Source organism: Manis javanica, chromosome 15 (assembly GCF_040802235.1).
Source record: "Manis javanica isolate MJ-LG chromosome 15, MJ_LKY, whole genome shotgun sequence".
NCBI classification, from domain to species: Eukaryota; Metazoa; Chordata; class Mammalia; order Pholidota; family Manidae; genus Manis; species Manis javanica.
In genome coordinates, this window is record NC_133170.1 from 61,530,533 (window position 1) to 61,555,191 (window position 24,659).

The following is a 24,659-nucleotide window of genomic DNA, read 5'->3' on the forward strand; positions in this document are numbered from 1 at the left end:
CCCCCCAACTTTCACAACTACTTGGAACCTCAGAATCTGACCGTATTTAGAAATAGAGTCTTTGCAGATTTAATTAGTTAAGGATTGAGTGAGAACATCCTGGACTAGGGCCCTAAATCCAATGCCCAGTGTCCTTGTAGGCAGAAGAGAAGACACAGGGAGGCAGATATTGAGTGATGTGGCCACAAACCAGGAAGTGCTTGGAGCCACCGGAAGCAAAGAAAGATCCTTCCTAAGTCTTTGGAGGCATCACGGCCCTGCCAACACCTTGGTTTTAGACTTCTAGCTTCCAGACTGTGAGAGAATGCATTTCTGTTGTCTCAAGCCCCCCATTTTGTGGTAATTTGTTAGGACAGTCCCTAACTAAAGCTGACAGTAAGGGATATCATCCTTTAAAAATCTATAAAGGAGTTTCAACTTGCAATATGACCTGATTGCCATCTTCTGGGACTGGGCTGCTGCAAGTTCAGGTGGCTCTTAACCACCCTCAGGTTCAATAATTTGCTGAAGAACTGAGTTATAGTCATGTTACAGTTCACTACAGCAGAAGGATACAGATCAAAATCAGCAGCATGAGGAGGCCAAGGGGCCCAGGGGGAGAAGGAGTGAGGAGGCTATGGGCCCAGGGAGAGCAGGCGTGATGCTTCAATCTCCTCTCCCAGTGTGGCTGTGCTGACAGCATTATTTCTCCCAGCAGCAGTGTGTGGCAGCATTCGTGAAGTATTGCCCCTCCAGGAAGTTCATCCGAACCTTGGTGTCCACTGTTTTAACTGCGGGCTCGTCATGGAGACATGACTGACTGTTGGTGTGGTTTTCCTTAGTCTCCAGCCCCCAGAAATCAAGCTGATACCATGTGGTACAAGGTCTCCTACCATAAATCACACTGTTAGACCGTCTTGCATGGCCCAAGGTCCCCAGACACACAAGGACATTGTCCTCAGGTGGAATAGTTCAAGGGCTTAGAGACCAACTCTCAGAATCTGGAGACAAAGGGCCAAACATTTCTTTGGGCAAGGTTAATCCTTTTCTGCACAGATGTACGTGTGTGTATGAACCTCAGTTCTGAAACTACTGGGACATTGTTCTCAGGGCAGGCACAGAGAACAGCGTGCTGCTTAGTCCTTGGTATGCTGTTCCCTATATAATATGGGGAAGGGGTCAGTAGAGGTCAATGGAAAAACACAGAAAAGAAATGCTAAAAATAGTGATTATCAGTAAAGGTGAATGTCAACTTGTCCTTTGGCATATATATATATAAAATATAAACATTGTATATAAATTTATATATTTATAATATATACACATATTTATATTCTACATATATTGTCATAGTGCTTTGAGGAACAACACATGCTTCCTTATATGAATCAGATAACATATATTTTGCATTTGGCTTATAACAGGCACTGTCCATGTATCTGGGTGGGGCCCTTGTTGGCCCAGCAGGTACTGGCAAAACCGAGACCACCAAGGACCTGGCCAAAGCCTTGGGCTTGCTCTGCATTGTAACCAACTGTGGTGAAGGCATGGATTACAAAGTAAGGCCTCAGTGTCACTTCTGGTGCTATCTTATTAGGCAGGAAGCATAAAGTGGGACATTTCTGCAGGAAAGGCAATTGATTTCATACTCTTCTGTGAAATGAGAGGGGAACTGCTGAGAATATAGTAGAAAATTTTTTCCCCACACTCAGAACTTACATGTGTCTGCTTTGTTAGCAGCATATACAGAATGAGTCTCAAACTTCAATGTCCACCAATCAGGTAGATAATATAAATGACAAAGCAGCAGGTGGAGATACAATAGAGAGTGGTGGGGATGTGGTCAACAGGAGCACAATGTGTCATCTAAAGGGGAGCCACTGTTCAGCTTTGTTGAACTGTTGCTACTTGGGAAAGTGGACACCAGTGTTGTTAGATTTTCCAGTATCTCAAGAGAAGCCAGAATCTGGATTTTTACACTAAAATCCTTAATTTGCAAAATTCTGTAAGTGGGAGCTAGCCCATGAGGAGCCTTAGAAGTCCTGCCAGAAAGATCCATTAGCGGGGTGGGGTGGCTCGTCAGCCACTTCTCTGCTAATTCAAGGAACATTGTTTGCTTTAATTTAGATAATGTATCCATAAATGTTTTGCTTAAAATTTCAAAGATGAAAATTGCCTGTCCTGACATTTCTTTCATTCTAGGCCATTGGGAAGATCTTCTCAGGCCTTGCCCAGTGTGGGGCTTGGGGCTGTTTTGATGAGTTTAATCGAATCGATGCCTCTGTGCTCTCAGTTACCTCATCCCAGATTCAGACCATCCGAAATGCTCTGATTCATCAGTTAGCCACATTCCAGGTGAGAATAAGTGTGAGGCCTGCCTGCATCATGTCCCCAGGAGGGAGACTTTGCCATATTAATTTGGAAACGTCAGATGGTAGACAGCCATGTTTCCAGACCAGCCTCTGCATAGATGAAGATTTGTCATATTTTTGTCTTCAAATCAAGATGATCAGGTTTCCCCAAATTAGCAGCATCTTTGATAATTAAGGACTGTAATGTTTTAAGAACTTCAAACTATTCCAGACATGTAACTAGTAGTTACAGATGGGTAGGGCAGTGTTCTCACATGAGGGATGTGCAGGGCATCCTTAAAGGGGAAAAAAACCCAAAAACTCTTGGTGACCTCCCAAGTTTGAGGGGAAAAAAATGACCTCAAAGATTAATGTTTCATTCAATCAAAATGTCTTCCAATAGAAATTATCACACAAACAAGAAATTTTGCCCTCATATCTGATAAAGTTAGGGTATTAAAATGAACAAAATTTTTAAGGTTGTTATCAAAATGAAAAGTCAAATTAAAAAACTTTTTGAGGCTTCACCAGACTCGAACTTGTGGCGTCTATGTTAAATTACATCAGATTGAGCTGGATCAGAATGTGGAGAAACACAATCTCATTATATAAGTCAGGTAGCCCAGGATGGTTCTCCAACAACAGGGACCAGAGTGGCTGGGCCTTTTCTCTGTGCCAGGGCGCCCTGTGTTCCCAGCATGCTCCACTGCTCTTTCTGCTGCTGTCTTTGCCCCTGTGTGCCCTGCCCTCTGGCCACCTCACACCTCTCGCTCTGCAGACACACCATGCCCTGTGACATGAATGCATCCCTGTGGCCTGGAAACTATAAATCCTCTAGGGCCCTACAGAGTCTCTTTGGGAAACCCAGGACCCAAATTTGGCTTGGGCTCATGATTCATTTGTGGGCACGTCCGAGGCCCAAGGAAAGAAATGAAATAGTAAAATCTTAGTAGGAAGAAAAGTTGAGACAGTTGAAACTCAACTGTAGGCTGAAGAGACTTAAAATACAGAGATTTCTGCAGTTTGTTGGTACCCAGGGCACCTGGAGGAACAAAGGTGGCTTTCTTGAAGGATGCTGAAGTAGGATTCAGAGCAAAGGATTGACTCAATAAGTCCAGGCACCCAGGGCACGGGGTGGAGATGCAGGGGAAGGAGGGATGATAACTAATGTGAGTGAAAATTCACTCTGTGTGAAGCATCAGGCTGGGTGCTATCAGATCAGAGTTTGGGTGTCGGCTGAAGCTTGCCACCCAGCACACTCAGGCCATAAGCATGAGGACTCTACATTTAACACCCAGGAACAGGAAGGAGTCAGATGGTGGTGTCTGCCTCATACCCCTGAAAACAAACTGCATGCCGCTCACCCAGGCCTCCTGCCCCAGTGGTAGGCTGGCAGGGCAGCGTAGCCCCATTCTTTCCTTCTGTTTTCTAGTTTGAAGGGCAGGAGATCTCCCTGGACTCGAGAATGGGCATCTTCATCACGATGAACCCCGGCTATGCAGGCCGCACGGAGCTGCCTGAGTCAGTGAAGGCGCTCTTCAGGCCCGTGGTGGTGATTGTGCCTGACCTGCAGCAGATCTGCGAGATCATGCTCTTCTCTGAGGGCTTTCTCTGGGCCAAGGTGAGGCCCAGCCATGGGCCCCAGACCTCCATCTCTGGGCTGTTTCCAGGCTCAGGATTTCGGAAGTTTTGATTCTGTGTGGCTTAAAGTTTTTTTTCCTCTTTGTCTCTCTCCTCCCTCCCTCTCTTTAAAATTCTAACTTTCAGTTTGGAATAGTTTGACCCACAACAAGTGGCAACAGTAGTACAGAGAGTTAGTTACATGTGCCCATTACCCAGCTTCCCCCAGTGCTGACCCCTTACACTCCCACAGCAGGTTGGCAAAACAGGAAGCTGACATGGGCACAGTGCTGTTTTACCCAAGCATAGACTTTATTTGGATTCCAACAGGTTTCTTGTCCTCAGTGCATCTCTCTGGAGTGTATAGTTCTAGGACATTCCATGACATGAAATGTGTAGCCAGTGCCACAATCAGGATACAGAACATCCCATCACCACAAAGACACTCCCTTGTGTTACCATGTAATAGCCACACCCCTACCCTAACTTGTGGGTACCACCAGTCATTCTCTTTCACTATAACTGGTCACTTCCGGAATGTTTGACACACAGAATCATGCAGTATGTAACTCTCTGAGATGGGCTTCTCCCATTTGTTCTAATAACCTTGAGAACATGTGGCTTTAAAAACAAACACACACTTATACATATATCTCCTTTATCATTTTTTAAAAGATATATAAAAAAGTATGCACATACATTTTATTCAGAAGGTTCTGGGAAAGGTATAAAATAGTATATACTTATAACATAGAGGGTTGTTAAGTTGCTTTTCTGCCATTTTTTTTGAAGGCTCTTACTGCCTATTATGTTTGGATTTTCATCTAAAGTGGTGAAATTACTGGTTCTTAGTTTTCATGAACAAAATCCCAATGCAATTTTTAGGGGCCAGCAGGCTTTGAATCCTTGATGTAGACTAAGTGGTGGCTGACCCGTCCTCAGAAACGGGTGCAGAAGAAGCTTTAATAATACCTCGAGGTCACAATAAACAGGAAGCATATTTTTGAAGTGTAACCGCTATAATTTAAAAAGTTGGATGGCTTCTAGTCATTAAATTAAGGCACTTTAAGATTTTCCCCAGATTTCAAGGAGAGCCATCAAATTTTGATAAAGCTGGTGTTTCTTTAAATCAGCCCCTAATTCTTCATAGTTAAAAACAAAGGAGCCATCCCGATATTTCTGTTAGAGGCAAAGTTCCCTTGTTTATAGAGCAACTTCGTCAGAGCACCTTTTCCTTGTAAGATGATGTTCTGTTGCTTTCAGGTCATTTTCTTTCTTTCTTTTTCATTATCTTTCATGACAATAGACTCTGGCCAAAAAGATGACTGTTCTGTATAAGCTGGCCCAGGAGCAGCTCTCCAAGCAGCATCATTATGATTTTGGACTCAGAGCCCTGAAATCAGTGTTGGTGATGGCTGGGGAGCTGAAGAGAGGTTCTTCCGACCTCAGAGAGGTGGGGGCCAACATGCTAATGGTTTCTGAGTGCTCACCCAGGGCACAGGTGTTGAATAAACACTGAGATGGAGATGGTGGGGCACAGTAATTTCATCTGGTTGTCTGACCTTAATTTGGACTTGCACCCATTGTATGGTTTTTCCTTCTAATTTGACTTATTACCATAAGGCCAAGTACAGTGTCTTCATGGTATCTCCGTTTATGATGCCTCAGTGGTAATAATCCATAATTGCAGGATGGTGGGCTGGAGCAGTGGGAATATACTAGGTTCTCGAGAAAGCATGAACATGAGCTGTTTTTCCCTCTTTTTGCAACAGCAGTGAGCACAGTGGTCATGTTTCTTTTATAGCAGACTTACTCCAAAGCAGCGTCCAGTCAGGGCTACTCTGTGGGCAGCAGGCTCACAGGTTTCTCTAGAACCATGCTTGCAATGATCTATGTTTTATATTTTATTTAATTTTTTTTTTCATAAGAGGATTTCTAGACTAGCCCCTGGGTCTTTTGGAAATATCTTTGAGGGTGTCTACGTTTTGTTCCATCCAGGATGTAGTGCTAATGAGGGCCCTCCGAGACATGAATCTGCCCAAGTTTGTGTTTGAAGATGTCCCTCTTTTCCTCGGTTTGATTTCCGATCTGTTTCCTGGGCTAGACTGCCCTCGAGTTCGCTACCCTGATTTCAATGATGCTGTTGAACAAGTGCTCGAGGAGAGTGGCTACATGGTCTTGCCAGTCCAGGTAAGTGGGTGCTGGAAATGAGAGTTCACAGATTTTGTCTGGGTCCTTTTTATTTTTTTTCACTTTGTAAAAAATTGTGCTAAGGGAGACATAGCATAAAATTGATTATCTTAACCATTTTTCCCAGATTTTTTCCCTTGTGGAAAAAAGTATGCATAATAAAAATTTCCAGCGAATCCATTTTTAGTACAGTTCAGTAGTGTTAGGCACATTGATATTGTTTTGAAATAGATCTCCAGAACTTCTCCGTCTTGCAAAACAGAAACTGTCCCCACCCGCCGCCCAATTAAACGCTAACTCCCCATTCCCCTCGCCCATCTCTGAGCTCCCACCATCTACTTTGTGTCTCTATGAATGTGACTCCTCTAGGTTCCTTTCCTGAGTGGGATCATACAGGTTTATCCCTTTGTGTCTGACTTATTTCACTTATCCTAAGTCCTCAACATTCATCCATGTTGTGGCATGTGTCAAATTTCCTTCTTTTTAAGGCTGAGTAATATTCCATTGTATGTACAGACCACCCTCCAATTGTTTTTTTGCCATAATGTGATAACTGAAATATTTGTTTTGGGGCCCAACCACCTAATGTTCTCTCCCCACCCCACCCTCTCCACCCAACTGCTGCCAAGAGTCACACTTACAAAAAAAATTAATTTTGACATTACTGATAGGATTTTGATCATCTGAAGTCTGTAGGGTTGTCTAGGTTGTCATTAAGCCATAAATTATTCCCAAGTGTTCTGCTGAGGGTATAAATGCCCAAAGCTGTAGGACCAGGAGGCCTGCCTCTGGTTGGGCCACCTCGGGGCTTCAGGCCCCCAGGACCCTCAGGCCAGGCAACAGGGACTGGCCACAGATGAGAGCTCTCTGCACCTTTCCTGGCCCTGATGTTTTCCTCTGGAGGTGGTTATTTGAAAAGATGTCTTTTCCAGGGGGAATGTAAAATGGCATAGTCACATTTAAAACAGTCTACTCTTCTTCAAAGTGTTAAACATAGAACTCCCATAGAAGCCAGCAATTCCATTCCTATATATATATCTACCCAAGAGAAGTGAGAACAGGAGTCCACACAGACATGTGTACACACATGCTCTTAGCAGCATTATTCATAAGAGCCAAAAGGTGGAAACAATGCAAATGTCCATCAACGGATGAATAAACAAAATGTAGTCCATCCACTCATGGAAGGTTATTCCACCACGAAAAGGAAAGAAGTGCTGACACCTGCTGCAACATGGACGGACCTTGGAAACATGCTGAGTGAAAGATGCCAAGGCCACATACTGTATGATTCTATTTATTTGTGGAAGATGGGCAAATCTATAGAGGCAGAAAGTACATTTGTGGCTGCCAGGGGCTGGGAAAAGGGGCTTAGAAGAGATGAGTAATTAGCATAGGGTTTTTGGGGTGTGTGATGAAAATGCTCTAAAATTGAATGTGGTAATAGCTTTACAACCATTTGGACATACTAAGACCCACTGGATGTACAATATAAATGGGCAAATTGCATGGTATATGCATTATAGCTCAATAAAGCTGTTTTAAAAAAAATGTGTGTTAACTCAGCGTTCAATGTTTGTCCCACAGGTGGATAAAGTGGTTCAGATGTTCGAGACCATGTTAACCCGCCATACAACAATGGTGGTGGGGCCCACAGGAGGGGGCAAGTCTGTGGTCATTAATGCTCTGTGTCAGGCCCAGACCAAGTGAGTATGACCTCCACAGGGAGGGCCTGGTTCCTGGGTGGTTTCATGGGAAGGTTAGTGGTGGTATTACCTAGTCCCACTTGGCTTTCTGATTTCCTGGGAGGTTAAATGTGTCCTAAACACCCCCTTTAAACTCAGAGCATCTTTATGCATTTCATTGCTGACTTAGTTGACATATTTTAGAAGGCAAAACTGTGACCCTTTTTGCATCAGACCATGAATAGGTTTATTTGTACAACAAGCATTTCACAAACTATAAGAATATTTTGAAAATTAACCTAACTCATATTTTCTTGGTGTTCAAATTGCTCCTTTAAAGTAAGTCAGGACACCCAGCATTATGTGACATTGTTATGGTATCAAGAGTGGCCAAAGAGAGAATGTCACCTCCCCTGGTGTTTTCCCATCGGCAGCCCTGCAGGAGCAATGTTGTGTGAAGGAAAAAGTGATGTCATGTTCCTAACACAGAACATCACAGAGACCTGTAGGGAACTGAAATCCTTATACTGAATTGGGTTTTCTGACTTCTCATTTTCTCCTAAGCACTAACTAGATTCCAGAAAGATGTCAGGATTTGCTAATATTCCAGCAAAAATCTAAATTAAGTCTTATAATCTTTGTCACTTTACTATTTCTAGATATTCTATAAAATATAATGAGTAGGTGACTCACTTCTTTTTACATTTCTTATTAGAAAAACCAGTGGACAGTGGCTTACTGATTTTAAGTGGGTTGTGTCATAGCTATCCTATATTTTATTCTTTAAGTCATTCATTAATTATTAGTTCATTTATAGAATGATCGCATACATGTGTGTGTATATGTATGCCACTGTTGTTTTTATTTAGTTAGTTACGAACTATGGCTTATGTGAAGTTTAGTTTTCTGTAGATGAATTAATCCCATAGTGTTGCAGGAATCTGTAGGCATTATAGTGGGAATTGCCCTGCCTACATGATTTATAAAGTCAGCAATACAGACCAGATGTCCTATAAGTTCTATGGATTGAACATTACTAGTCCAAAGGCTCATTACATTATCCTGACTGTTATCTCCTATACACTAATCATGAGGTATATACACAAATATGTGATACATATGAATGTATAATATACATGAAAATGAAATGCACATGAATTAGTTTCTCATTGTTCTCAAAAGGCAAAGCCATGCTTTCAGTTTGGACTTCACTTGTGTTTGAGCCACATTTTTGGTGAAATACAGTTACCTGTAGTTTAGTGTGAGCCATTAACAGTGAGTAGGAAGCCTAGGGGAGAGTTTGTATGGGTGACATTTTACATTTTGGACTAGAGCCAAAACATCGAGTCCCCCACTTAGGCAGCCCAGATTGTCTTCCTAATGTGTTTTGTCTGTCTGGGCCATGGCTGAAGCCTCTCCTTTGATTTAGGCTTGGGGTGATGACAAAGTTGTATATCCTGAACCCCAAAGCAGTGAGTGTCATAGAGCTGTATGGCATCCTGGACCCCACCACCCGAGACTGGTCGGATGGGGTGCTGTCGAACATCTTCAGGGAGATCAACAAGCCGACGGATAAGAAGGAGCGAAAGTGAGTACCTTTGGAAGCAGGATAGAGCCCTGGCTAGTTCACATTAGTCACCTAAGCATTTTGAGTGAACATGACAACATATTGTGTTGTGGTTTTGTGCTTGGATGCCAGCAGACTTGGTGCAGATGCTGATGGCTCTGCTCGCCAAGTGTCAGGCTCAGCTCAGTGCTCCTTATTCATCAGCCCCACCTCGTCAGCTGCCATTGCCCAACTTACCATGGATGAAACTGAGACTTAGGGCTGCTAAGGACTTTGCCCCAGGCCAGGGAGTGGAACCTGGGCTGTCTGACCCCAAGCCCTCAAACACAGCCGCTATGCCCATTGCCTCTATGGCAAGGTAAACCAAGGAAAGGCAGCATGGCATCGTGGAAAGTGCTAGAACCCCCTTCTGAGCCACGCTTTCTCACCTGTAGATGTGGTTGGCGTGATTGGCATCACCACGTGCTGTGGCTGGGTCAGGTAAGGCTGAGAGTGCATATGCTGCTGGAACATCAGGGTGAAAAAGGTTTCCTGGTGTTAGCTGTTCCTGTGATCCTCTCAGGTACACTCAGGGATGATCCTGATTTTATGTTCTAGTCCAACCCCACGAATAAGAAAACCTTAAGGAATGAGAGTCTAAAATCTCACCTGGCGACTTTTGGAAGAACCTTGTTCTAGTGATTCTCCCCTAGTCTGATCAATCCGCTCAGTTGTTCTCTCCAATGAGTCAGTGAGGCAGACAGAGCAAGAGAGTACAGGTGGCAAAAAATCACCAACTGGTGAATCCGGCTGGAGGATCTGGTGGGAGGGCATATGGGGGTTCTTTGTATTACTCTATTCCTGTAACTTTATAAGTATGAAATAATTTAAAATTAAAAAGCTAAAATATCAGGAGGAAATAAACCAAAAGGTTAATGCTGCACAAACTTCAGCTGCTCACATCAGTGAGTTCCGTGGAAGCAGCAGCAAACCGCCGTTCCAGCCCCACAGAGTGGAGTCCATCCTCTGGAGACAGATGTTGCTGAGCTGTGATTCATTAGAGCCACGACACTGAAGTGTCACATAGCTTGAATACTGGAGGCCTTGGTGCCAAAATAGGCCTGCCACCAGGACAGGTGGTGTGTGAACCCGGGCTTGTAAGTGCAGATACTCCCAGGGTCCAGCAGGCAGCATAAATGAGTGGGCCAAGTTACATGGTACATGAGCTTTCCCAGGGCTGCTGTCAGGTACAAACTGGGTGTTTTAAAATGACACAAATTTATTCTTTCACAGTTCTGAAGGCCAGAAGTCTAAACTAAAGATGGGGCTGCACTCCCTCTGAAGGCTCTGGGAGAAAAGTCCTGCCTCCTCAGTTCTGGCGGCTCCAGGCGTTCCTTGGCCTGTGTCTGCATCATTCCAGTCTCTAGCTTCATCTTCACGTGGCTCTCCCCTCTCTGAGGATACTTGCCACTGGATTAGGGCCCACCCAGATAATACAAGATGATGTCATTTTGAGACCTTTTTTTCCCCAAATAAGATCACATTCACAGTTTCTGGATGGGCATATCTTTGGGGGCCACCATTCAACACATCACACATGGGTATGCAAAATACTTCCCTTTTCTCTTAACTTTACTATAAGAAAACTAGGCATCAAAACCAGTGATAAATAGCAATTGGTATTCAGTCTCAGATCAAGAGAAGAATAAGGTGGACTGTGACACTTTCTGTCTCCATGTGCAGTTACTACTCAGCATCAGCTGGAATACAGGTCTGTGTCATCAACTCTTTCAGTTGACAAGAAATCTAGATTTATGTGTGAAGTTTCCTGATTCTTGAGTATTGGTAACTAACTCAAACAGTTTTTATGTATTATTTTTTTCTTTTCTTTTTTTAAAAATGGGTCAAACATCTGAACCAACTTGGATGCTCCATCTCAGGTTCTGGCTATAAAACCCTGTGAAAGGATGTTCACCGTGAATGGGGAGATTAGACCAAGTCCATAACTGGAAGCTAGTTTCTAGGACCCATGGCTCATTTTTCTTTGGTTGCTGCAGATATATTTTATTTGATGGTGATCTGGATGCTCTATGGGTGGAAAACATGAATTCAGTGATGGATGACAACAAGCTGTTGACGTTGGCCAATGGTGAGCGTATTAGGCTTCAAGCACACTGTGCTCTGCTCTTTGAGGCAAGTAGTAATGAAAAATGATTTTGAGTTAAAATTTAAAATGTTTATTAAAGTAGTAATAAATACAGATGGCTAAAGAAAGCCCAAACAATGCAGAAGAGCTTATGATGAGTACAATTTTTTTCTTTACATGCTCCCTGTGTCTCTCATTATTGTACCTGTACCGTAACTACTTTTCATCCTTGAGTTGTTTCTTCTGATTGTTATCCTGTTACCTGTAACACACTTAGCATGCTGTTTCTTCCTTTGTCAAGTTTACACATTATTTCTATTATCTATGGACTGCTGTGAAAATGAGGGTTCATCTTTTATACATCAGCCCACCTCCCCTCCTCAGAATACTATATTGCTAAATTAGTTAAACCAGTAAACAATATTAACATTATTATGAATATGGAAATATTTAGAGCCAACTAGTATAATGTGTTTACGTTTACTTGTTTTCAGCATTTTTTTTTTTTTTGCCTGGAGTTTATAATTGCCTTCCTTTTTCTCTCACAGTATTTTCCTTTATCTTACCTTCATTTGTTTTTCCAAACTTAATATCATATCCCATGAGCCTGTTTCACAGCTGTGGCCCTGAGACTTGCTTTTGCTTTTGCTTTAATTTAATGGTAATGCCACTCCTACCTTGGCCTGTACAGTTTGTTGATACATGAGTATTTGTGCATATTGTTATCTTAATGGCTCACTGGGCTATGTCTTTTTTCATAGAAAGAATAATAGGTGTTAATATTGCTGGTTTAGATGCATACTTACTAAGTTTTATACTACCTAATCTCAGCTATGTTAAAAAGAATAAAGAAAAAAGCCTGAAAGGAAAACACTCCAAAACAATGTTTGTTTCTTGGTGGTGGGATTTTGGATAACATATTTTCTTCTTTATGCTTTTCTAATTTTGTCTGATATGCTACGGCATATTAATTTTCACATTAATTTTAGTAAAAGAAAACATAAGAGTTCATACATCAGAGATGTATAATCTTCCCATGGTAAACCTATGTGTTCAATTAGAAGCCTCATGAAAGCTGTGTTAATCTGGGTGTAACTTGGGTTTTATGCAGCTGTAAAAACTTTGCACAGGCAAAGGCTTTTAAACATGCCATCCAGTTGTTTACAGCTATAGATGTGACTGCTTTTCTTTATTTCTCCAGGTTGGAGATTTACAGTATGCCTCCCCTGCAACTGTGTCTCGATGTGGAATGGTATATGTGGATCCTAAAAACTTGAAATATCAACCATACTGGAAAAAGTGGGTTAATCAAATACAAAACAAGGTGAATTATTTCTAAAATGAACTTCAGGTGATTAGTATTGGTGGCTAGTATTGGAGAAACATAACCCAGAGGGATGTTTGTATTTGAAGGCCATGACCTTGATCTTGATCTACACATGATCTTGATTACTTAATGTTTTCAACAAATTGGATAAAAACATGGAAGACATACTTATTAGATTTCCAGATAATTTATGTCTTGTGAGATAGGTAATGATTTTAATGGTCTAGACCAGGGGCTGACAAATTTTTTTCTGTAAAGAGATAGAGAGTAAATACTTTAGGCTTTTTGGGCCATCTGGTTTCTTTTGCAGCTACTCCACTTTGCCATTGTGGCATGAAAGCAGCCACAGTACATGACTGGGTATAACTATGTCCCAGTAAAACTTTATTTACAAAAATAAAGGCCTGATTCAGCTTATGGGTTGTAGTTGGCAACCTCCGGTCCAGTCAAACCCAACTACTCAGAGAGTTGTCTCTGGGAGGTGCACCCCCACCAACTTTTGCTTAATTAGATAAATGCCGTGTGAACGACTTAGCTTGTCACATAATTGAGATCCAGTGGCTTCAGTTGACCTCAAACCATGCGATGTGTCACGTGGCAGCTCAGAAATATGTGTTGTCCTAGTGAAAGGCTCCATTGAAAGGTGCAGAGATAGATGTGACAGTCATGTGAAGGTTGTGATTTGCCCATACTCAGGACACCATGACCACATTCTCAAAGGGAAACAGATAGCTAAGGTATAGCACTAGAAGGATCACTAGGCTGGTGGTGAATGGGAAACCAGGACATAATTACCCTGGAGAAGAGAAGACCAAAGGAAACTTGATAGGACCATTGGAGGCACTGTCATATGAGAGGCAGAGCTGTGATCTCTGGTGGCCACCAATGCCTTTTTGAGGGGAGGGCAGGGCTTTCCACTGCTTTGCACTCTTTGCTGATTGACTGTGGCCATGTCACTTGAACTGTAAGATAATCAGCCCCTTTTCTGTCAGATGGGACCCATTATCCCACCTCCCTCCCACATGGTGGGGTAGACTTATGGCAGTGTAATGCAATGCTTCATGATGAAATGACAGTGAAATAAAGGATGAGATAAAGGACAAATCTCTCTACAAATATAGGGCACTATCACCCGGGCTTACTCACCTGCCAAATTTATCATTCATCAAAACACTTTTTTCATCCCTCTTTTGCAAGGAAAGCCTTCCACTAATTTCCATTTAAATAAAGGAATCCTTGAAAATGTGTCAGAAATCTGCTGTTTTATAGGTGGAGCAAGGTGATTTGGAGATTCTCTTTGAGAAATATGTGCCCCGTCTCATTGATATGATAGTAGAAGGAATAGTGGATGGAAGACAAGGTGAGAAGCTGAAGACGATAGTTCCTCAGACAGACCTAAATATGGTAAGATATGATTACTATTAGCAAAAAGAAATTCTTCCCCAAAGAAGAACCCATAGTGGGCTTTCAAAGGAAGCCAAGATACCAGATGGGTAAACTGTAACATTGCAGGTTACAGATGAGGAAGACACAATACTTCCTTTTGTGATCCTGAGCCAGACAAGATGCCAGGCTCCCTCTGCCTGAACCAATATGGCAAGTCCTATGTTCCCATCACTCTGGGATCTGGGATCCCAGGACTTCTGACCAGAATTGACCCTGTGGGTGGGGGAGTAGAATCTATGAGCTGATCAGGTATTTTCTTGTGAACCAGGTAACCCAGTTAACCAAGATGCTGGATGCATTTCTAGAAGGAGAAATAGAGGACCCTGACCTCCTGGAGTGCTACTTCTTGGAGGCTCTGTATTGCTCCCTGGGTGCTTCCCTGCTCGAGGATGGAAGGATTAAATTTGACGAATGCATTAAACGCCTTGCTTCTTTGCCTACTGCTGATACGGAAGGGATTTGGGCCAATCCTGGAGAATTGCCGGGTAGGAACTGAGTGTAACCTGGCTTTGTGTTCAGAATGCTGTTGGTTAGGTTTGTAGAGGAAGTGACCTTGCTCTTCCGTGTGTATGCCTGTGTGGATTTTCCAGCTTATTTGCTTCTGTAGAGAAACATGCAGTGGCCAGAGTTCCTGGTGAACCCTGGGAGTTCAAATGTGTGAGTGCCCAGCCCCTTCCAATGGCTTTTGATGAATGTAAACTTTCTCACCCGAGTTCAGGAACTTGCTCTTTAAACTTTTCATATTTTGCATGACTTAGAGCTTCTTCTCCTTTGGACTTTTCTACCTCTTTTTTTAAACCACCTCTCTAAATTTTCACAGCTTAACTCCTGAGTATTTACACACTAGACAGTCAAGTGTGGATCTCTAGATCATAGAAATCATATGAAGGTTTTAAGTTTCTGCATGAGAAATGTACATCCTCAAAGAATAGTATATGATGAAGACATGCATTCTTGAAGAACTGTATATATAAAACTTGGACCCTTCTCTGTCCATTCCTTAATGATATTTGAATATGGAGTGGCAGGTAGGCATCTTTCTAAGTTGTATTCCCTGATCATTACCTGGGGTGTTCTTTTTAAAGTTCAATGTAAAATGATCTTAGGTCCTTCTATCAGAAAGTCATTGAGAAAATAGAAGATGTTTTAAAAGTCTCTGCTTTTTTTGGAGGCACTTTGCTTGTATTCACACCAGATTCCTATGGGGGATGGCTTCCCATCGGAGCACACCATGCTGGCTTTGTGTTGCTGTCATCTGCAGCCTCTTTACTCAGAGACGATGCTGGCCCTGGTCCCATCTTGTCTTTCTCCCCTAGTGTGCTCTCATCTTGAGGACCTGAGTGGTGTGGACACCGCATTCCCAGGTGCCTTCTGCTTGCAACCCCAGCAGTCGTGTCCACTGACACCTCGCCCTAGCCCTTAATGCCCAACACTGTTCCGTGTCTGCACCTGGTGCCTGCGTCCTGCCATACCTCATGGGGATTGCCACCCCCATCTTCTTTTCCCTTCCTATACTCTAGCCACTGTGCTCCCTCCCTTCCTCTTCACACCCTTGGCCCTTGGCCTGTCACCTCACCCTCTCTTGCCTCAGTCTCCCTGTCTTTACTCCTCCCTCCTTCAAATCCATCTTCCTACCACAGCCATATTGATCTCCTGCAAATGCTAATCTGACCACATCGCTTATGGAGGAGCTAATGTCCTCAACTCCCCAGCACCTGTAGGGTGATGGGCAAGCTCTGTCAGGCACAACCCGCTTAACACCTCTCCATTCCTCCACCCTCCATGCTCTCTTATTCCTCTGATAGAGCCCCCCGCTGCCCCCACTTATCCTGGCTCAGGATTACCCATCTTTCAGGTCTCAGTTTGGATGGCATTTCCTTAGAGAAGCCTTCCTTGCTGTGGTGGCTGCAAACTTGGTGTTGGTGGGGCCCACAGGGTGCAGTCTGGGGGACAGGTACATAAGGAACCTTTGCGTTTGCATGGCACCCTGTGATTGATGGTCACAGCACAGAGGGTGTGGGTGGAGGGTGATGACAATGAGGGGAAAGGCTGGAGCTCCAAAGCTTCCCGCGGCCCCCAGTGCTTCTGAGATGCTCTCTGCCCTGGCCTGATTAGAAGCCTCATGGCATGCCTGTGCACTGCCCCTTCCCCATCGCAGAATGTAACTCTCTGCGTTGAAATTGCTGGTCCTTGTATCCATCTGTCTCCACCCAACCCATCCACAATTCTAAGAGCAGGGACCAGGGCTGTCTGTCTCACCTGTGTGTCCCCAGGGAAGGGACTCAGGCATCTGTCCAGTGAATGAGTGGTATTCACGCAGAGGGCTCAGTTAAGTAGCATTAGTTCATTTCAAGCATGTGCCAGAACTGATTCTGGATTTCCTCATCTGTGATCCAAGTGAAATAGACTTTTTTCGTTATTTTCATTTTCATTCTTTACTGCAGGCCACCTCCCAACCTTGTATGACTTTCATTTTGATCCTACATGGAAGAAATGGATACCATGGAATAAATTAGTTCCAGAATATGTTCATGACCGTGAGAGGAAATTTATTGACATCCTGGGTAAGTGAGAATGCTTATATGGACAGTGACTGCTATGGGGTGTGGTGGGGGGGGACTTGATAATATGGGTGAATGTTGTAATCACAATGTTGCTCATGTGAAACCTTCCTAAGATCATATATCAATGATATCTTAATAAAAAAATTAAAATAGCAGGAATAGCCAAAAACAATAGCAAACATGGGGATGGGGACTTTGATTAACCTTCTCAGTGTTTATGGATAAACAAGGGCAGGAATTGTCTCGTGCATGTCTGTAGCACACACAATGCATGTCGTATATATAGTAGATGTTCAGTGAATACCTATGGAATGAAAACACACACACACACACACACACACACACAAGTACATGGTTCTTGATGTATGAGGAAGTGAAAAAGACCCCATGGCCTGTGAGGTGCCCTGAATCGCATGCAGAGAGCTGATTGGGAGAAACTGAGGAGGGTGAACCAGGGGTCTTACCATGAGGCTGGCCCTTTTGAGTCGTTTTATGAGCTTTGGCCCTGAGCGTCTTCAGACATCTGGGACTCTGGGCTCTTTCCCCAGGCAGGCTGGTCCTGATAGGTTGGGGTGTGTGTGATAGGGATAGGGTTAGGTTTTCTGTGGTGCCCTGCTCTGCCTCCCCTCACATTCCCACGGGCTCCCTTCAGCCCATAGGCTGGCTGTGCGTGGGAGGGAAGAAAAGAGGAACGAACAAGGCAGCATTGTGTAAAAAAAAAAAAGGCGCTTCCTTGAAGAATTGTGTACTGCTGATGTTTATATATTGAGCCATATTTTAAATGCATTCCTCTGGCTATTTAAATGACATAGAAGCTGAATAATTGCACAAAACAGATGTCCAGCTCTGGTTCCTATGGAGTGAGGTATAACCATTTTCTCAGCAACCAATCAGGATTAAAAACTGCCAGTGTAGGAGTGAGCCAGACCTGACTTTTTGGCTTTATTCTCTCTTCAGAGGAAGTTGTTGATCAGGAAACCAAATCCTACAGATACGTGTGTGACGTAAGCAACAGAGAAGCTGAGCTTTTAATATCCTGAGTATTAATTGGAATTGGGCATTAGAAACAGTTTGGGTATTCCAAACCTGGGCTGTGGCGATGATTGCACAGCTGTGGAAATGTACCAGACTTATCAAACTATATCCTTAAAATGGGTGAATTTTATGGAATATAAGTTATACCTCCATAAGGCTATTCGAAATAGCAGTTGGGATAATGAGGTTCTCCTGGGAAGAGTTCGCCCATGCATGGATTTTCAAGATCATGTCTTGGGTTTTTGCTGATGCTTTTTATGGGGTGTATGAGATTCTATGAGACTCCAAATTGCAATGCTCACCCTTTGGCGTTTCTGTGATACTCCTGTTCTTAAACATATTCTTTAGTACATACAGTGGATACGACCCAGACCACCTGGATGCTGGAACAGATGGTCAAAATTAAGCAGCCTGTTATATTGGTTGGTGAATCTGGCACCTCTAAGACTGCCACTACCCAGAATTTCCTAAAAAATCTGAATGAAGAGACCAATGTGAGTCATTGTTTATATTCATTATCTATTGCTGTGTAACAAATCACCCTGACACATAGCAGCTCAGTACAACAAACAGCTATTACCTCATAGTTTCTGCAGGTCAGGCGTCTGGGAGGGTCTTAGCTGGGTGGTTCTGGCTCAGGCTCTCCCCTGGGCTTACTGTCAAGCATTGGCCCATCTGAAGGCCTGGCTGTGGCTGGAGGGCAGGCCTCAGTTCCCCACCCTGCAGACCTCTCTGAGGGTTTGATATGGCAGCTGGCTTCCCCCAGAGTGAATGTCCAAGACAGACAGCAAAGCAGATGCTACAATGCCTTTGATGACCTGGGAAACCACATAGCTTCACTTCTGCCATGTTCTGTGGGTTGCACAGAAACCACCATGGCCCACCCTGACATGGTGTGGGAGGGGCTACCCAGGGAGTGAATAGTCAGAGGTAGGGATGAGTGGGGGTCATCTTGGAGGCTGGTGATCACATCATTCATCATTATTTGGTGTTTTCAAAAACCTTTGAAGTTTTCTTTCTTCTTTCTCTGGCCATGTGTATAGTGTGCGAGGATCTGATATGGGTGGGGTACTGAGCTAGCTGGGTGCCATAGGGCAGACATGAACAAGGATAATAAGGTCTACTTTTGAGGGATTTGCAGTCAGTGGGGGAGACAAAGTCAAAAATACGATACCTGAAATGTAATAACAGATGTGCCAGGACACATGGAGACCTTAGGAAAGGTGAGCCAGTTCTATACCCCAAGTCACCCTACATGGCCCACCTGCTCATCATTCTGACTCTCCTGGCTTCTGACAATTTTTATTTACTGTTTATAACTGAGAAAAGACTCCTTCCTCCAAGGAGCCATCTGTGAATTTCAGGATGCCCACCTGTCATACTTGCCCCAAATCTACTCACTGACTCAGTAGTTTTTTCAAAAGTGCTTAACATTTAAGTTTCCAATTCCTGTTCTGGTTTCTGGAACCTCAGAGGGGAAAAAATTTTCCACTGTTTTCCTCCCTGACTCTTACTTAGGACATCATGTGGCCCACTGGGGTGGAGTGGTTAGCTGGGCTTTGAGATGGGCATTGGGTAAGGGATGTGGTCAGGGCTGGGCCAGGCTGCCCACGAATGGTCAAGCTCACTCACACACCAATGCAGGCAAACACGGTTTCTTTAGCTTCAGGGATTTCACTGTGGAGGGCACAGAAGGGACATGTATAGCCAGAGGGACTGACCAGGCTGTAGGGTCAAAGTGAGACCACGTTCAGAAGCCCCTGTTCTGACACCCCTCCACCGGGACTCAGCAGCTGTTGCTATTGGCCCAACAAAGCACATCCGAACACATTTACGAAGATGAGATTCACAGCTTCCATAGGTCCAGCTCAGGTGTACCTGCGCCTGGGGGGGCACCTGAGGAGGGTATTTGCTAAGTGTGGCACCTGGACCAGCAGCATGACCTGAAAGCTTAAGTTCAGACCTACAGAATCAGAAACACTGAGGATGGGGCCCATTACGCTGTAAGGCACAAGCCCCCAAGCATCCTGATGCAAATTAAGTATGAGAACCGCTGAGCAATGTACTCTGACCAATTGTTCTAAGAAACATAGTGAGAGGCCCTGAGTATGTGAGGGTGTGCTCCCACCTAGGGATCTGGGGGCCTCCCTCACCTTTCTTGAAGCAGTTCGTTCCAAAGACTGAACCAATGGCTGTTATGCTCTTAGAGGCAGCAGGCATGGTAACAGCTGATGTTTGAATTGTTTTTGTCACATTGAAAACACTTTTGTGTTTCACCTTTGTGTCTCATCTCATTTGAACAATCATCGTGAAGTCGTCCAAGCAAAAGTTATTAAAATCATCATACAGGTAAGAAAAATGACACTGTGGGAAGCTTAAATGACTCTTTGGAGGTCACCTGGCTAGAACTGTGCAGAACCAAGACCCCCCCAAGTCCACATTGTCCCTGAGGCCCACATGCAGCAACTCATTATTACCTCATACAACCTGCCAAAAGGAAAGAGGAATTCTTGCTTTAGTACTTAAAAAAGAACGAAGTACAGACTCACGTTGGGTTATCAAAGTTAGTTCAGATACCAATGACTTTGCAAAATGGATGGTAGCTTAAGGCCAGCCATTTACTGCTGATACTGTGAAGAAGAGACCATCTTTTTGAATGATCTCTGTTTCAGACTGTGTTAATAGTCAGTTTCTCCTCTCGCACCACGTCCATGGATATCCAAAGAAATTTGGAAGCAAATGTGGAAAAACGAACCAAAGACACTTACGGCCCACCCATGGGAAAACGCCTACTAGTGTTCATGGATGACATGAACATGCCAAAGGTAGTGTGTAGGTCTAAGGTGCAGGGAGGGGCGGGCAGGGCCATGTGCTTGTTTGTTTGCTGTGTGTGTAGCAGTCAGAATGGGAAAATGCATGTCTTTATTCTGCAGGAAGTCTGCAGGGCTCAGGTTACAAAGAGCCAACTCAGCAGCAGTGTTACTGGAATGTTCTTACACAGAGGATTTTTCCCATACTGATGGTGTTCCTTAGCTTCTTAAAAGTAGGAAAGCAAGCAGCCTCAAAACTATATTCAGCTTGTGTTGAGTAGGTGGTTTCCAAATGAGCTGTACTTTAAGTAATATTGTTCTCAGCTCCATATACATGGGAAGCCTGAGGGCAGACACCTGCCAAGAATTCCTCTGGATTTACCAAGGAAGGGGAATTCTAGCATGCATGATGAGTGTATTTCTGAGGTCAGAGTCTGAGAGGTGCAAAGTTTTCTTAGCACTGGGATTTAAATTTAGATTATTTCTGCAGAACTATTTTTTCCCTGAAAGTCAATCTTACAGATGAACTGTGTGCAGAATCAGTATCCAGGCATCCATCCATGTACCTGTGTATCCATTCATGCATCCATTCATCCATCCACTCATCCAATTAAAATGTATTTACTGAACACCTCCTGTGGGTCTGGTGCTGTGCAGTGTGAGCAAAACATATGTAGTCCCTGCCCTCATGGAGCTTACAGGTGAGGGAGAAAGATTAGAAAAATAATAATTACAAATGAATATATAATTGCAAATTTTGAGAAACTCTATGAAACTAAAACCAAAGTACTCTGAGAGAGGAGGAGGAGAGACAAGGCTTTGTTTAGATGGTCAGCAAAAGCATCTCTGAGTTCTGCTCTGTGATACAACTCTTCTCTCTTTTCTTAAAACAAAATCAAGGTGGATGAATATGGCACACAGCAGCCAATAGCCTTGCTGAAACTGCTGTTGGAAAAAGGCTACTTATACGACCGTGGGAAGGAGCTGAACTGTAAAAGCATTCGAGACCTTGGCTTTATTGCTGCAATGGGAAAAGCTGGAGGAGGCCGCAATGAAGTCGATCCAAGATTTATTTCACTGTTTAATGTCTTCAATGTACTATTTCCTTCAGAAGAGTCTTTGCATTTAATTTATTCCTCCATCCTGAAAGGCCATACCTTGGTAATGATTTTAATTAGCAGTCTAACTGGAGGGCCTTGTGTTGAGAAGAAACATATGCAGGGCTGCCTTATGCTTTAGGTGCAGCAGCCACAAGACCTGCAGCCCATGGCACTTGTAGGAGTCTGTAAGAACAGTTAAATTTATTTTCAAACCAGAAGAAAAAATGAATATAATCCAGCCTGGATAATAGTCATCTTTATACCAATGCAGTCATAAAATATAAAGTAATATATTTTTATGGAGGAAGAGGTCCAGAAGGCAAAGTTGTCTTGGGTCCACAGAAATCATGATGTGGCCCTGAGTTACATGTGCTACATTGAGGAACAGCCCTGATTCAACCAGGGACTTGGGTTCTGGAGTCAGGCCCCATTCTGCTCCTTGGACAAGTCCCTTGAGCTCTCCCAGGCCCTGTTCTCATCTGGAACAGGAAGATAATGATGATACTCACCCCGCTGGGTTTGGGGGAGAATGAAAGGAGAAAAATGCATGTCAAGTATGTGGCACAGTGTCTAGCACATAGCAGCTACTCGTTAGATACTAACAATTGAACCCATTCACTTAAAAAATGACCTTCTGATCCTGGCATTTCCCTCCTAAAGTGAGGTTTTCACACTCAAAATCTTCAGGGGTTAGGCAGGAAAGGTAAAGGTGTGGAATGGCCAGGTGTGGTCAGTAAGAACTATGAGCACCTGTCATGTTCATGCCCGACCTTAAGTCATTCACTTTCAAACCTTGAGGTATGTGCTTATCAACTCAAACTATGGGCTGGTTTGGGGCTTTGGTCTTACATCATGATGACTTGTCAGTTAGTGTGAGAATATAGGGAAACAAAAGCAGATGAGTTTCTCTGGCCCTTTAATATTTTTATCTCCTTTAAAAAATTATAAAGGTAACATAACATTAGTTATTGTAACCATTTTAAAGTATGAAATTAATTGGCATTTGGTACACTTTCAATGTTGTAAAAACCATTGCCACTATATTTAATTCTAGAGTATTTTCACCACCCAAAAAGCAGTTACACCACCCTGTCCTTTAGTCCCTTGCAACCACTAATCTGCATTCTGACTCTGAATTTACTGATTCCATTTCATATAGATGAAATCATACAAATATGTGGTCTTCTGGGTGGCTTCTTTCACTCAGCATCATGTTTTCAAGGTTCATCCATGTGTAGTGTGTTTCACTGCTTCATTCCTTTATATGGAGCAATATATTTCTAATACTCCATTGTACAGACAGAAGGCAATTTGCTTATCCTTTCATTCACTGATAGATGCCTGGGGCGGGGGGTCTTTTCATTTTTTAGGTGTTCCATGACAGTGTTGCAGCTGTGAGCGACAAGTTGACGTTCTGCACATTAGCACTTTACAAAAATATTGTGCAGGACCTACCTCCCACCCCTTCCAAGTTCCATTACATCTTTAACCTTCGAGATCTCTCACGGGTTTTTAATGGTCTTGTCCTCACAAACCCAGAGCGGTGAGTTCGTTTCATCTCACTCAGATGTGCCCCATAAGTACAATGGTTTTTCTTATTCTTTTAAGACAGAGGACTTATCACTGAATTTGATGAACCAGTGTATCAGTTACCCAATGTCTTTTTGTTTATGTTAAATGAAGAAAAGGGTTAAATGCTTGGTGAAGGCCTGATGCCTTGTAAGCCCTTGAATTAAAGATAGATGGAACCAAGAGAGGCACATGGACAGGTGTACTTAACCCCTATGTGGCTTTGCTGACTTTGGTTCTCAGTTTTTAAGTTGGAATTTGCTCTATGAGCCTTTTGTGGTGCAACTAACTTATTGCTGGTTGCCAGTGGTTATATTGTGTGTGTATTTGGGAGAAGCATGCACAGGGGACAGAAAGGATTTAAGTCTGGGTAGAAAAATTTTCTTGTTGAATTAGATTTATTTGTGTATTTACATTAATGTATACTTTATGTAATTTTCAAGCATAGTCCAATTTTGTGGATTCACATCACGAATGCACAAAATATTGAAAGATGAATTACTGGTTAAGGACTTTCCATGTATGCAAACATACTCTCAAGTGCCTTTAAAGTGTTTGGATTGGCCATTCAGGATCTCCAGGTATTTAGCGCTGAGTGAGGGCTCTGCCAGAAACCAGAGAAAGTTCTAGAACTGGGGCCAGTGGAGCTTGTCCTTAGAAAAAGGAGCTGCAAGGGTCCCTGATGCTGATTATAAGTTCATTTAATTCCAGGAGGTAGGAGCGGTGTCAGGCACTCATTTTATGTCATTTATAGATAATGTTCTTTTTCTTCCCTAGAGTAGGATAAGTTATAGATGATGATTTTATGATCTTTGCCTTAATTTGTTCACTTCCACTACATTTCATTAATGTGAGACCAAAGGGGATAAAAGAGCACAGAAATGTCATTCTTTTCTGCACCTTGTGTATCCATCTGAAAATGGTAGCCTTTAGCCTGGCTCATCTCCAGATGACTTCACGGGTGATTTTGCTCCTTCTGTCTTGTAGGTTCCAGACAGTGACCCAGATGGTGAGAGTCTGGAGGAACGAGTGTCTGAGAGTCTTCCACGACCGACTGATCAATGAAACAGACAAGCAGCTGGTCAGTACTTCAAAATGTACCAGCAAATATGAAACTCTAGCCATAAATTTCTTTTCTGGGTAAATAAGCAACATGAAAATACCCCACCCCATTGTATTTTTTAATATAGGACATAATTGGAGAAAAATAAACACTAACAGCAAAAGGCCACAGGGAAAAGAGGGTGGATTTTTAAGTACCTTGTAGCAATTGGGGGCAGGAATCAAATGC

General features: G+C 43.2%; 1 protein-coding gene across 1 annotated transcript in view; it reads left to right on the forward strand.

Moving 5' to 3' along the window:
* Positions 1-24,659, forward strand: part of DNAH10 (dynein axonemal heavy chain 10) — a 134,462-nt gene that overhangs the window by 69,697 nt on the left and 40,106 nt on the right. Inside the window, exons 33-49 of the mRNA XM_037014245.2 lie at positions 1,404-1,538; positions 2,182-2,334; positions 3,763-3,951; positions 5,257-5,403; positions 5,949-6,140; positions 7,728-7,846; positions 9,255-9,413; positions 11,429-11,564; positions 12,719-12,841; positions 14,114-14,248; positions 14,559-14,775; positions 16,735-16,854; positions 18,238-18,383; positions 20,562-20,714; positions 21,600-21,860; positions 23,170-23,342; positions 24,356-24,449. Of these exons, the coding sequence (XP_036870140.2) occupies positions 1,404-1,538; positions 2,182-2,334; positions 3,763-3,951; positions 5,257-5,403; positions 5,949-6,140; positions 7,728-7,846; positions 9,255-9,413; positions 11,429-11,564; positions 12,719-12,841; positions 14,114-14,248; positions 14,559-14,775; positions 16,735-16,854; positions 18,238-18,383; positions 20,562-20,714; positions 21,600-21,860; positions 23,170-23,342; positions 24,356-24,449 (2,652 nt within the window). The remainder of the gene's footprint in view (positions 1-1,403; positions 1,539-2,181; positions 2,335-3,762; positions 3,952-5,256; positions 5,404-5,948; positions 6,141-7,727; positions 7,847-9,254; positions 9,414-11,428; positions 11,565-12,718; positions 12,842-14,113; positions 14,249-14,558; positions 14,776-16,734; positions 16,855-18,237; positions 18,384-20,561; positions 20,715-21,599; positions 21,861-23,169; positions 23,343-24,355; positions 24,450-24,659) is intronic.